At 43.5% G+C, this 11,607-nt stretch overlaps 1 protein-coding gene across 2 annotated transcripts in view; it reads left to right on the forward strand.

Annotated features, from left to right (window-relative positions):
* The window catches only part of ESYT2 (extended synaptotagmin 2), a 280,454-nt gene extending 269,480 nt beyond the window's left edge, over positions 1-10,974 (forward strand). For both annotated transcript variants that reach the window (XM_082257732.1, XM_082257733.1), the window contains 3 exons: positions 2,465-2,570; positions 5,474-5,523; positions 9,951-10,974. In XM_082257732.1, coding sequence (XP_082113858.1) covers positions 2,465-2,570; positions 5,474-5,523; positions 9,951-9,996 — 202 coding nt within the window. In that variant the 3' untranslated portion in view covers positions 9,997-10,974. The remainder of the gene's footprint in view (positions 1-2,464; positions 2,571-5,473; positions 5,524-9,950) is intronic.
* Positions 10,975-11,607: the final 633 nt, after the last annotated feature.

An 11,607-nucleotide genomic window follows, 5' to 3' on the forward strand; every position in this document is an offset into this window, starting at 1 on the left:
TTTAAATGAACAAATAGAGCATGATGCTCATATACAAACACAGACACAAAGAGAACAAGCCATGTATACCTTAAACGTTCATAATTACCCTTCACTTGAGTGTTTCATCCTTGTCTGCCATTGCAAGAGAGGAGGTCCCTCTTCTCTCACCTACAGTGTTATAGAACCATATCCCATAGCCTTATATAGGGCTATTCTGATTGGTTCAGCTATCCTGCCCTGTTCCTTCCTCTGGGCGTATCTCGTTCAGGATAGGACAACTTCCCCCTCCCCTAGGTTGGCATAATTCAGCCTCTTGCTAAGCCCTCCTCCCTGTTGGAGGGAGAATTTACTCATACCTGTGGATTTGCTCTGAAATTGATAATTAAGATATGCAAGATTCATCCTTGAGGCCCATTGTCCACCCCTCAACAGATGGCTCATCTTCATTGCATATCTTAATGAGAGTTCTTTGATATGGAGAATGAAATAAGGGCGGATTTGACATGATCTGTTCAGCTAGTTTCATTGGCCCCAGGAAGTCTGGCTCCCAGAAACTTAAGTACAGAATGATACTATTTAGCATATCAACAGACTACCTCCCAGCAAACAGACTTGTTGAATGGGATACATTTTATGTGTTTAAATGTGAATAGCCGGCTGGCCTTTCAAATGGACTTGTTAAACTGGATTCATTTGTCTGTGTTACCCAACTTACAAATCTACCATATATTCCAAGTATGAGTTTGCAATCAAAAATGTGTACATTTATTTACATTAATATTTACAATTACTGATGGAGTTTTATACATAAACTCCTCATCATCACAACACAGTAATGGAGATTACACATAAACTCATAAGGCAACAGTGGTAAAGACATGTACTCCTTTAAACTTATTTTTACTAAAGTGTGAATGTGCATCACAGAATTGGGGTACCCCTTTGTATCGCGGAGACACACTTTACCATGCTTGCTGACTCAAAGAGGGATGAGAAATATAGTGTTTGTGACCATTTCTACTGCTAGTTTATTTGTCTAATACAATAAACAGCCTAATTATTCATCAGACAACATGCAAACTGCCAAATAAAGCCAAACATAATAGCTGGTAGCTAGCCCCGTAAAGTACAATAACAAAAATTCATCTTTCTCCTACTATGTTGAATATTTCAGTATATTTGTTGTATTTATTTCATTGCATTTATGTTGTTTTGACATACTGTATTTTACAGCACTTTAAAAAGTATTTATACCCATTCATACAAGTCCACTACTATCTGTCCTGAGCCCAGAGGACATGAAAAGGCACAAGGCACAGATTGTAGACTTGCCCAATTCTGGTTGTAGCTAAAACCATAGCACTGTCAGTTGCATATAGGGAACACCAGTGGCCCCTAGAGAAGGAGAGTTATTGGACCTTGAGAGATGTTTCCTTTTACAAGTGTACAGTTCAGCAGGAACAGGTATATAGGAAGATTTGTCGATAACACACTGTTGATCCATTAACAAATAGTCTCAAGTACTTATTATTGCGATCAAATCACAACAGAGTCAGTGCAACATTTTAAGCCCCACGGAGGACCAGTTTGTCAGGTATGTGACAAAGAAGGAACCATCATCCATAGTACTCTGCCAGGGATCCTTATCTAACTGTGTATAGCTTGTGGTGCCTGCAAAGATGTGGTGCATGCTCAAACATAAACATGTGCAATCTGGCAGCAGGACAGACAGTCCTTTAGATGTTTGCACTCAACAGAAGTGATATCTTTGAATGAAAGATTAATCACTGGGGTCATCTGGTTCCCCATTACCATACTTGAGCAGTGCCACCTTTTATTAGTCCTCCTGGGCTGTCTCTGCCAGCCAGAAATAGGATTTCCCTGTCTGTTAAAGTGTTCTCAGTCAGACGTCTACTGTCTGATAACTAGTTTCTTCTCTGGGATTGTATGCATGACAATGAGGTCCTATATGGCCTGCAAACATTGCAGCAACACTATCTGTAATGTGTGACCACTTCAATAAATACTTTGACTATTGTTTATGTATCCATGGTGTGCTGGCAGCATATATTTTATTTCTATGTGCTGGCACTAGCTAACCTGCTGGTAGTTACAGCACAGTCCTACATTGGAGTTTGCTCAGAAATGTGTGCTATGGGAAAATATTAGGTGAGGTAGGTAGAGTATACTCGTTGAGAAACTATGGGAAGCTGCCTATGAGAGAAAGAACAACCAAATGTGGCTCCTGAGCCACTTCTTGGAAGGACCTCTGATTTAGATACAACTTTTATTTTTGCAAGCTTTTATTGCTATACAGCAACAATCCTAATATCCTTTAGTTCCCATTTTACCTATAGTATGGTTAAAAAGAAAAGAAAAACACCTCGAGGGCATGCCATTAAATCTAGATTCCAGCTGTTGCTCGTTTGTCCACAAAATTACAGCATACATTACAGACCATATGTTTGTGTTTTATTTGCAGATTTGAGTTCGGTGTGGCACTGCCAGAGCTCCACAGGAGAACACTAGATGTTGCTGTAAAAAATAGTGGGGGATTCTTATCTCGGGATAAAGGATTGCTTGGAAAGGTAAGGCTTTATGTACTGTAGTTCATGTCATCTGGTAAATAAGTTTTGTGGTTAACTTAAACCAAACTACAGGCAAATATTAAAACCTTCTTTGACTCCAGTCATGTATAGTACTCATTAAAAAAAAATCAAAGTATTTTATACACTAGCTCAAGAGGTGAGAGCTGTTTTACTAAAGAGGCAAACAGAGCTTTAAAACTTTTGGAAACAACAACCTACTAGTAACCATGCTTGCATTGTTGTTGCTGTAAAAGAGCTAATAACTAATGACTAATAGTCCCCTGAACAGAAAAGAAATCGAAAGCAGGCCATACACTGTTCAAATCTTGGCCAGTTCAGCAGGAACCGGCTGAGATTCCAACTTTGTATGGGCAGTCTGAATGCACCAAGTTGATTGATCAACTTGGGTAAAACCAGCATGCCGGGTTTTTACCTGCGATTATCACTAGTGGCTGCTATAGCCGCTACCAATAATCACTATCCCGGCAATGGCCCAGCAGGAGAGATTCCTGCATCAACACTGTCTGCGTTTATGGGGGAATCTAGCGAATTTCTAATTTGCTCCATGATCAACTTGGGTAAAACCAAAACTACAGGCAAATATTAAAACCTTCTTTGACTCCAGTCATGTACAGTACTCATTAAAAAAAAATCGAAGTATTTTATACACTAGCTCAAGAGGTGAGATTACAAGATTATTATTGCCTGGGGTGGGTGTAGTGGGGGTGCTGGGAAAATTAGGCAATTAAAGTGCTTGTAATCTCCCCTTCATATAGAAGAAAGGTTGTCATGTTATATTCAAAAATAAATAAATAATAATAATAATTATAAAAAGGTGTTTCGAACATATTTTTTAAAGCATTTGCTATCTACATTGATTGCAGGTGGAATGTGTTATCCTTAAAGTTGGGAAAATATCTGGATTTACAACCACTTAAATTGAAGCTGTTGCTTTGCCATTGGCTTCTTTGAAATTATTAGGATTAACATATCTTAAGTGAAAAAAATGCTAGAGTTTGCTAATTACCAGAACAACTATACAATATAGTTACAATTAAGGAGAAAAAAAAAGATTGTAAAAAAAAGCAGACACCTTAAGTTTACAAGATCCCACAGGGCTCTGATTGGTATTGCTGGTGGCATCCAGAATTTGAGCACCTAGGGCAAGGGTCCTCAAACTACGGCCCGCGGGCCGCATGCAGCCCGCCAGGGTCCTGAACCCGGCCCGCCGGCTGGGTTTGGCACAGGGCTGACTACCTGTCAGTCCCTGTATATATGGGGATCTGGGCTGGATGTAGATGGATGTGGGCAGAGCACACACAGGGTCGGACTCGGGGTTGGCTGGAGGGTGTGTTCTGTATATAGCCGGGCTGGGTTGGGGGTGGTGTCGGTGGAGGGGGCCGGGCTCGGTGTCAGAGTAGATCGGGGAGGACTGTCAGTATAGTGGAGGTCTGGGCTGTCGGTCGGAGGACACCAGGCAGGCAGGTAGGTCTTTTCTCCTATGAGGATCAGTAGGGACATCTCTGGTCTGAGTGTCCGACCAGCATTGGTGGGTGTCGGATCTTTGTGATCTCCATCTCTCCTCCAGACACCGAGCTGTGTACCGGACACGGGATGGACACACCGCTCCGCTGGCTGCCCGGTAAGGGCTTCTGCAGCAGCAGTAGAGATCGCAATGTGCCATCACCTCCTATTCTGATTGGCAACGCACTGACAAGAGGTTCTGCAGCAGCTGCAGTGATCAGGTGTCCCAAATCTTCTCCCATATCATGCATCTTTATTTTTCACTGAAGCTCATATGCTTCAGAAAAGGGTGGACCCGGGGCGCAGAGCACTGCACCCTAGCCCACCCATTTGTGTAACGATAGCAAATGAAAATTCGCCATTGTCACATGGATCCTCCTCCTGGCCAATCAGGAAGCGGGTCCGAGACCCGCTTCCTGATTGTCCGAAAGGCAAACCCATGCCATTGGCCGAGGCTGAGGCGGGAGGACTCGAGTGCACTGGTCTCTGCACGCTGGTCACTTTGCATTGAAAGGGGGCAACACTGTGGTCAGTCTGCATTGAAAGGGGCAACACTGTGGTCAGTCTGGCATTGAAAGGGGGCATGCAGTGGTCAGTCTGGCATTGAAAGGGGGCACGCATTGGTCAGTCTGGCATTGAAAGGGGGCATGCAGTGGTCCGTCTGGCATTGAAAGGGGCAACGCTGTGGTCACTCTGGCATTGAAAGGGGGCACGCAGTGGTCAGTCTGGCATTGAAAGGGGGCATGCTGTGGTAAGTCTGGCATTGAAAGGGGGCACGCTGTGGTCACTCGGCATTGAAAGGGGGCATGCTGTGGTCACTCGGCATTGAAAGGGGGCACAGTGTGGTCCCTCGGCATTGAAAGGGGGCACGCTGTGGTCACTCGGCTTTGAAATATATATATTTATATAAAAATAAAACAATAAATATTGTATTGTTTTTCCTGTTTTTGTGCACTACAAATAAAATATGCGCATTGGAATTCGTTGATATTTTTTTTCAAACTATAGTCTGGCCCCCAACAGTGTCTGAGGGACCGTGAACTGGCCCCTGTTTAAAAAGTTTGAGGACCCCTGACCTAGGGTGTTAAAGACCTCAGTGCCTGCAATAGCTATGGAGCCTGTTTGGAATCTGTATTGTACTGACGGGTATACGTTAACACACTGAACTATTACACAGAGTAAGAGAGCTGCATTAGACCCAGAAAAAACAGATTGACATGGCTGCCTTACAGACTGTGTCCCCATTTTTAAATCTGCCCCACTGTAAATTCCTTGAATGTTGGCCTTATTCACGGCACTGATTCTGTTGAAACTGAATACGCCTGAGTGCAATACCATCAAGGAAAAGTGTGAATGATTTATTTTTATTCATTTTACAGTTATTGCTGGACCTAAACTCAGAAGAAATTGCCAAAGGATTGACGCAGTGGTAAGAAGGAAATCTTTATCTTCTAATAAAACACAGATATATATATAAATGGCTTACACGCAAAAAAAACAATCAGTCCAAAGGCAGGGGGGTGGTTTCTTATGAATCATTTTATATTTTGTTTCCATTCTTTTTCTGTAAAGGGATAGACTGCGACAGTCAGATACATACAAACCAAACAACTCCTTCCTGTATCTAAAACTAAAAAAAAATGTTTCTCTTTCGTTCATTGACGGACACAGCTCCATACTGATGGGTTTATGCTGCTCTCCATTGGAGTAGGACACTAGGCGGAAAAAAATTTGACCACGCCTATAGGGGAGTCCCAGGGGGTATATTCCCACTTCCTGCTATAGGACTTCAGTTTTTTTTCTGCCCAGTCAGGAGTAAGGAGCTAGTTCCTTGCTGGCATCTCTGGTCCTAGCATTTTTTCCTTTTTAAACAAAAAATGTTCTTTTCATTATTTTCTGTTCCTGTGAGAACTACAATCAATTCTGTTCCTGTGAGAACTATAATCAACTGCTGGACTGGGCGATGGACTGGATATCCTAGATCCTAAATCCAGTCCAGCAAGCGCGACCTGAACTTAGCTCCGCGCTGGATTGGCCGCGACATAGCCCCACTGGTCGGGAGCTGGCCGGCAAGTTAAAAGTCTCGCGAAGGCGCATAGCCCTGGTCACAATCCTAGTCATGACCTGAGTCGCAGCATACCTCTGGCCGCAGCACCCTCATGCCAAGATGGTAGGTGGTCTGCCTGAAGTGGTGCCCGCCTGGTCCCATGGTGCGGTAATGTCCCCCCGCCCCCTGGTAGCCTCTCAGGGTGGACGTGGGCCCCTCCCTGGGTTGGTCAGACCCCTGAGTGCCCTTCCTTCCCAGTTTTATGCTCCCCCTCAATATCGAGCTCCCTCTATGGATCACCTATACCTAGCTCTCCCCCCCTGGGCGGCCATGCCTGATTTTTATGGTGGGGGTGTCGAGCGGGTGCTGGGGGCCGGGGGGGGAATGCCAGCAGCGGCACAAATGCAGCCTTGGAAGTCGGTGGGAGTCCCTAGCGTGGGCCCCCCTTGCTATCCATATGTACCTGCTGATCCTTGGAGGGTCCCAGGAGCCTTGTGCAGCCGCCATTTTGTTGTGGATGGCTGTTGTATCTATCGGCAGCCATGTTTGTGTAGTCCGGCAGCCACCTTCTTGTAGTTTCCCATTTCTATCAATTAGCGGCCTATGGGCAGTTAATTGGACGGTGGGCCTCCAGTGGCAGCTCTATAAACTTCCTCTTCCTCTCTGATCACTGCACAGCGTGCATCCTGAAATTATGCATCCGCATGTGAAAAGTGGGTGGTGAGTCCCAGCAGGGTTATTTGACTCCATCTTGCTGCTATAGCGATTTTTGTGCACTGGGACTTGTAGTACCGCTGTTGCAGTGGTGGGTTGGTATTTTTCACAGCAATTTTACACATTTTCCTGCCGGTTCTAGGTTAACCCATGAAGTCCATGGAGCACGTGTCAACACCTGACCCCCTCTCTGAGGCTTCGGGACCAGTTCGCCTTGTCTATGATGGCCGTCCTGCAGTCACTGGTGTCTAAAGTAGATTTGGCCCTCCAAAATAGGATGAGTAAAAAGCATTGTTCACCTGCATCCTCTGCCTCCTCAGATTCTGAGGTGGATTTGGCTGATGCAGACACGAGTCCCCTCACTGGGTCAACTTCCACGTACCCTGAGTGTTCTGATAGGGAGGATGATTCCTCTTCAACTACGGCTGTGCATGAAAAGGCACTGGTGGATGCATTGATTGTATCAGTGTGAGAAACTTTAAAATTGGAGGATGCGGCTACTACTGCGTCAGCTGTGACAGTGCAGTTTGGTACTCGCAGAACCCCCAAGGTGGCAAAGGTATTCCCCATTCCCCGCCTATTTAGACAACATTGTCGTAAGTCAGTGGGGTTCCCCCGAAACACACTGTCAGGGTCCCTAAGCGCTTTGCTAGAATGTATCCTTTTAAAAAGTCCCTGCTAAAGAAATTGACAGTACCACCCAGGGTGTACTCAGGTTTCCAGGTTGAATAAAGCCACCCACCTTCCGGTGGAGGACTCTCCATCCTTTTAAGGACCTCTTTGAAAAGAGAGCTGAATATCTGGTACAATACCTTTTCACCATGCCTGCCGATTCCATTCTCTTCCTGACCTGGCGGACCAGTTGGTCCAGGGGTTGCAGTATATCGGTGATGCCTCTCTGAATGCGGCCCCCTTGGCCTGCAGGGTGTCTGTGACGGCAGTGACTCTGCGTCGCATGATATGGCTGAAATACTGGTCTGCAAACCAGGCTTCCAAGAAGATATTGACTGATCTCCCTTTTGTAGGAGACCGCTTGTTCGGAGCTTCCATGGAGGAGATCATTAAAGGAGAGGAGATAAGACCTATTCCATTTAAGGGTCAAGGTCCTCCTTTCCCTGTTAAGGTGCATTTTATGAGGGTGCTTAGTGCCTCATGGGCCTTCCGTCATCAGGCGTCAGTGATGCAAGTATGCAAGGTGGCCTCATGCTCGTCTTTGCACACTTTCACAAAATTTTATAAGGTGGATGTGTTGGCATCTGTAGATGCTTCTTATGGCCGCAAGGTTTTGCAGGCCGCTGTTGGAGAGTTTTAGTCCTCTGAGGGTGTATTTGTTATTTTTGTCAGATGAGCTTCAGTTGTTCTTGGTTGAGCTCTTGTTTTGCCTGGTTGGCTATGTGTAGCCTTGGGGAAGTGTGTTTTTTCTTGCTGTTTTATTCCCACCCCTCATATTGATACTGCTTAGGGACGTCCCATTGGTTAAGATATGGATCTGTGTTCATCAATGAATGAAAGAGAAAACTGGATTTTTGTCTTACCATAAAATCCTTTTCTCTGATGTTCATTGACTGACACAGCACCCACCCCTCTATTGAGTTGGGTTTTATGTTCTTCTGACACTGCTTGTTACAAAACTGAAGTCCTAAAGCAGGAAGTGGAAGTATACCCCCTGGGACTGCCTTATAGGTGTGGTCAATTTTTTTCTGCTAGTGTCCTACTCCAATGGAGAGCAGCATAAACCCATCGGTTAAGAAGATATGGAGCTGTGTCAGTCAATGTACATCAGAGAAAAGGATTTTACAGTAAGACAGAAATCCAGTTTTTGCTTTTGCATACACTTTAATTAGCTTATGCAAATGTTGCATATAGGGCCCTTTCACATGGGCAAGACTGTTCAGGTCCACCCTTCAGTTTTTCAAGACAGATCTGATCGGACCATCGATCGCCCTCTAAGGTGCGGCGAGTGTGAAGGGACATGTGTCCATTGACACCCGCCAACATCTGATCCTGTCCACTAAAAACAAATGGACAGGGATTTGTTCCCCCTTCTGTCTAGCGGATCAGATCAGATGGCCATTGGGTGGAAACAGACAGGTGGTCCATCTACATCCGACTGCCCATAGAGGGAAGCTGGCTGTGTCTGTATCCTCTCTGCATAAACAGAGCGGGCACAGACAATCCATCCACCTGCTCAGCGGATATCAGCGGACAGATTCCCCATTGAGCAAGCGGAATCTGCCCAATGTTAAAGGGGCCCTAGGGTGATGTCATTGTGACATTCCCCAGGCAGTATGTTTTTGCCTAAAGATATTATCAAAGATGATTATCTGCTACATCTTTAAATCTTTACTTTAAGATTTATCACAAGAACAACACATCCACTGCTGATCTTGCGAGAAATGCAGTGTCCTTGTCACTTGCTGTAATCTGAACTGGAAGCATAGAACCAAATTAATTCTGTAAGTTACTAATCCTCCCCCCTACCCTAAATATAATGTCATAGAGATAAAGAGACGGAGATATGTTGAAGACCGGCCTGGATGACTATAATGGCTTCCTCTATGGATACAGTGGATGAGTGTGCATAGCCACTCTAGAACAGAAAGTGTGCTTTCCACAGGTTTATCAGATAAAAAAAAGATAAGGTGCAATATATTACATTTTTGTTTTTTGTGTAAGATATGCATTACCACATTTCTGCATGGAGAAAGCAATAACATCTAGGTGAATAATGCCTAGACCAGGTACTGTTAGAGCCGGTTCACATTAGCGCGACAAGACTCCTTACTACTTCGGGGGGCGACTTGAGCATTACATTGCACCACGATTTCGAAGCGACTTGCAGGGACTTCACATAATGGAAGTCTATGCAAGTCGCTCCGAGGTAGCCCCGAAATAGTACAGGACCCTTTTTCTAAGTCGGAGCGACTAGTGTCGCTCCTATTAGAACGGCTCCTGTAGCAGTCAATGGACCGCGAGGGAGCGCGAATTGTCAGGCTGACAAGTTGCCTGACAAGTCGCACTAATGTGAACTGGCTCTTAAACGTCATTATTTATAACAGTAAAGCAAACTTTTAAACAAAAGTTTTTCTCAACAGGTTTGATTTAACTGAAGATGGATCAAGAACTTCAGTTTCCAACTAACCTGCCTACCTGTCTCAATGCCCCTTTACCTGCAGCATCAGAGAATAAGTGCACCGCACTCAAAGGATTTTCCAATTATATATATTTTTTTATAGTTCCATTTATTTCATTATGCACACTTCTTTTTCTCCCCTTTAAAAATGTTTTGCAGACCTTGTTATATACTGTCATGGAGCTTACATAGCTGTGCAGCTTTGTTCTCAATCTAATAATGTGCAATAGGGTGTTTTTAACTGCATTAAAAAATCAAGTTATTCTTTTAAAAAGCTAGGAATATGTTGTATGCTTACAGCAAGTGGAGTTTTGTATTTACCACCATGTAAATATGTACTATTATATTTTGTATATTTTTTTTTTGTGCAGTATTGATTTGGATTACAGTTATAATGACATTCAGTTCTAGAGGGCCAGACAATGCCAAGTTCTTGAGCAGACGGATTAGTGTAAACTCTACATTGCTGATCCTTTTAGCTGTGTGGATTACAGAGGCAATTCGTTGTTTGCTGTTTCAATGTTACTATAATGGATGCTGTCCTTACTGTGGATCTCATTTTAATCAGATGTTCATACAGAGGCCGTAAGCAGCTTCTAAATTAATAGCTGATTTTTATATGGCTATGTTCCGAACCTGCAGGAGCTAATGATTATCCTGGGTAGTTGGTATGCTGATATTATTATGAACATTTTTACTTTAAATTAGTCAGCTATATTGGAATATAGTACATCTGTTGAATTTCATTTTAAAAGAACAGTTTTTTATTTCTATTACTGAAAGGAATCAGGCAAAAGTGTTGCATTCTGAGGTCAGTCTGGTTTGAAAGGACCCTATTGCTCGATGATCAGTTGGTCTTCCTGCTGTGTAGTTCTTTATATTGTGACTCACCCAAGTGTGCCATGCTACCTGAATTAGGAGAACCTTAATACTGGAATATTAGAGGTCAAATAGTAGTGGCACATGATTGTGGCTTAGATGGCCGGCAGGGGGGCAAGCTCTGAACTCAGTAAGGGTTAAGTCTTTTACTGTCAGAGTGTTTTTGTTTTAATTTAAATTAAAAGGAAGGATTAGTTAAAACCCACAAACTGTAGAAATGTTCTGACAGCATGGATCCTGGAGAATAAAATGTTTTTTTTTTTTTTATGTCATACATTATTAGTGCAACTGTTTATCAAATGCATATTTTCAGTAAAACAAATAAATAATATATTACCCACAATATACACTGCTCAATAAAATTAAAGGAACACTTTTTAATCAGAGTATAGCATCAAGTCCACAAAACCCCTGTGATATTGATTTGGTCAGTTAAGTAGCAGAGGGGTTTGTTAATCAGTTTTAGCTGCTTTGGTGTTTATGAAATTAACAAAAGGTTCACTAGATGGGCAACAATGAGAAGACCTCCAAGAAAGGAATAGTTGTGCAGGTGATGGCCACTGACATTTTTTTTCAGATTCATCTTTTCTGACTGTTTTTCATCAGTTTTGAATTTTGCTAGTGTCATTGTCACTACTGGTAATATTAGGCGATATCTGGACCCTATAGAGGTTGCACAGACAGTCAACTCCTCTCGGATGGCATATCAATACATGCCTTTGCCAGAAGGTTTGCTGTGT

This window comes from Pelophylax lessonae (genome assembly GCF_965119305.1).
Source record: "Pelophylax lessonae genome assembly, chromosome: 5".
Taxonomy (NCBI): Eukaryota; Metazoa; Chordata; class Amphibia; order Anura; family Ranidae; genus Pelophylax; species Pelophylax lessonae.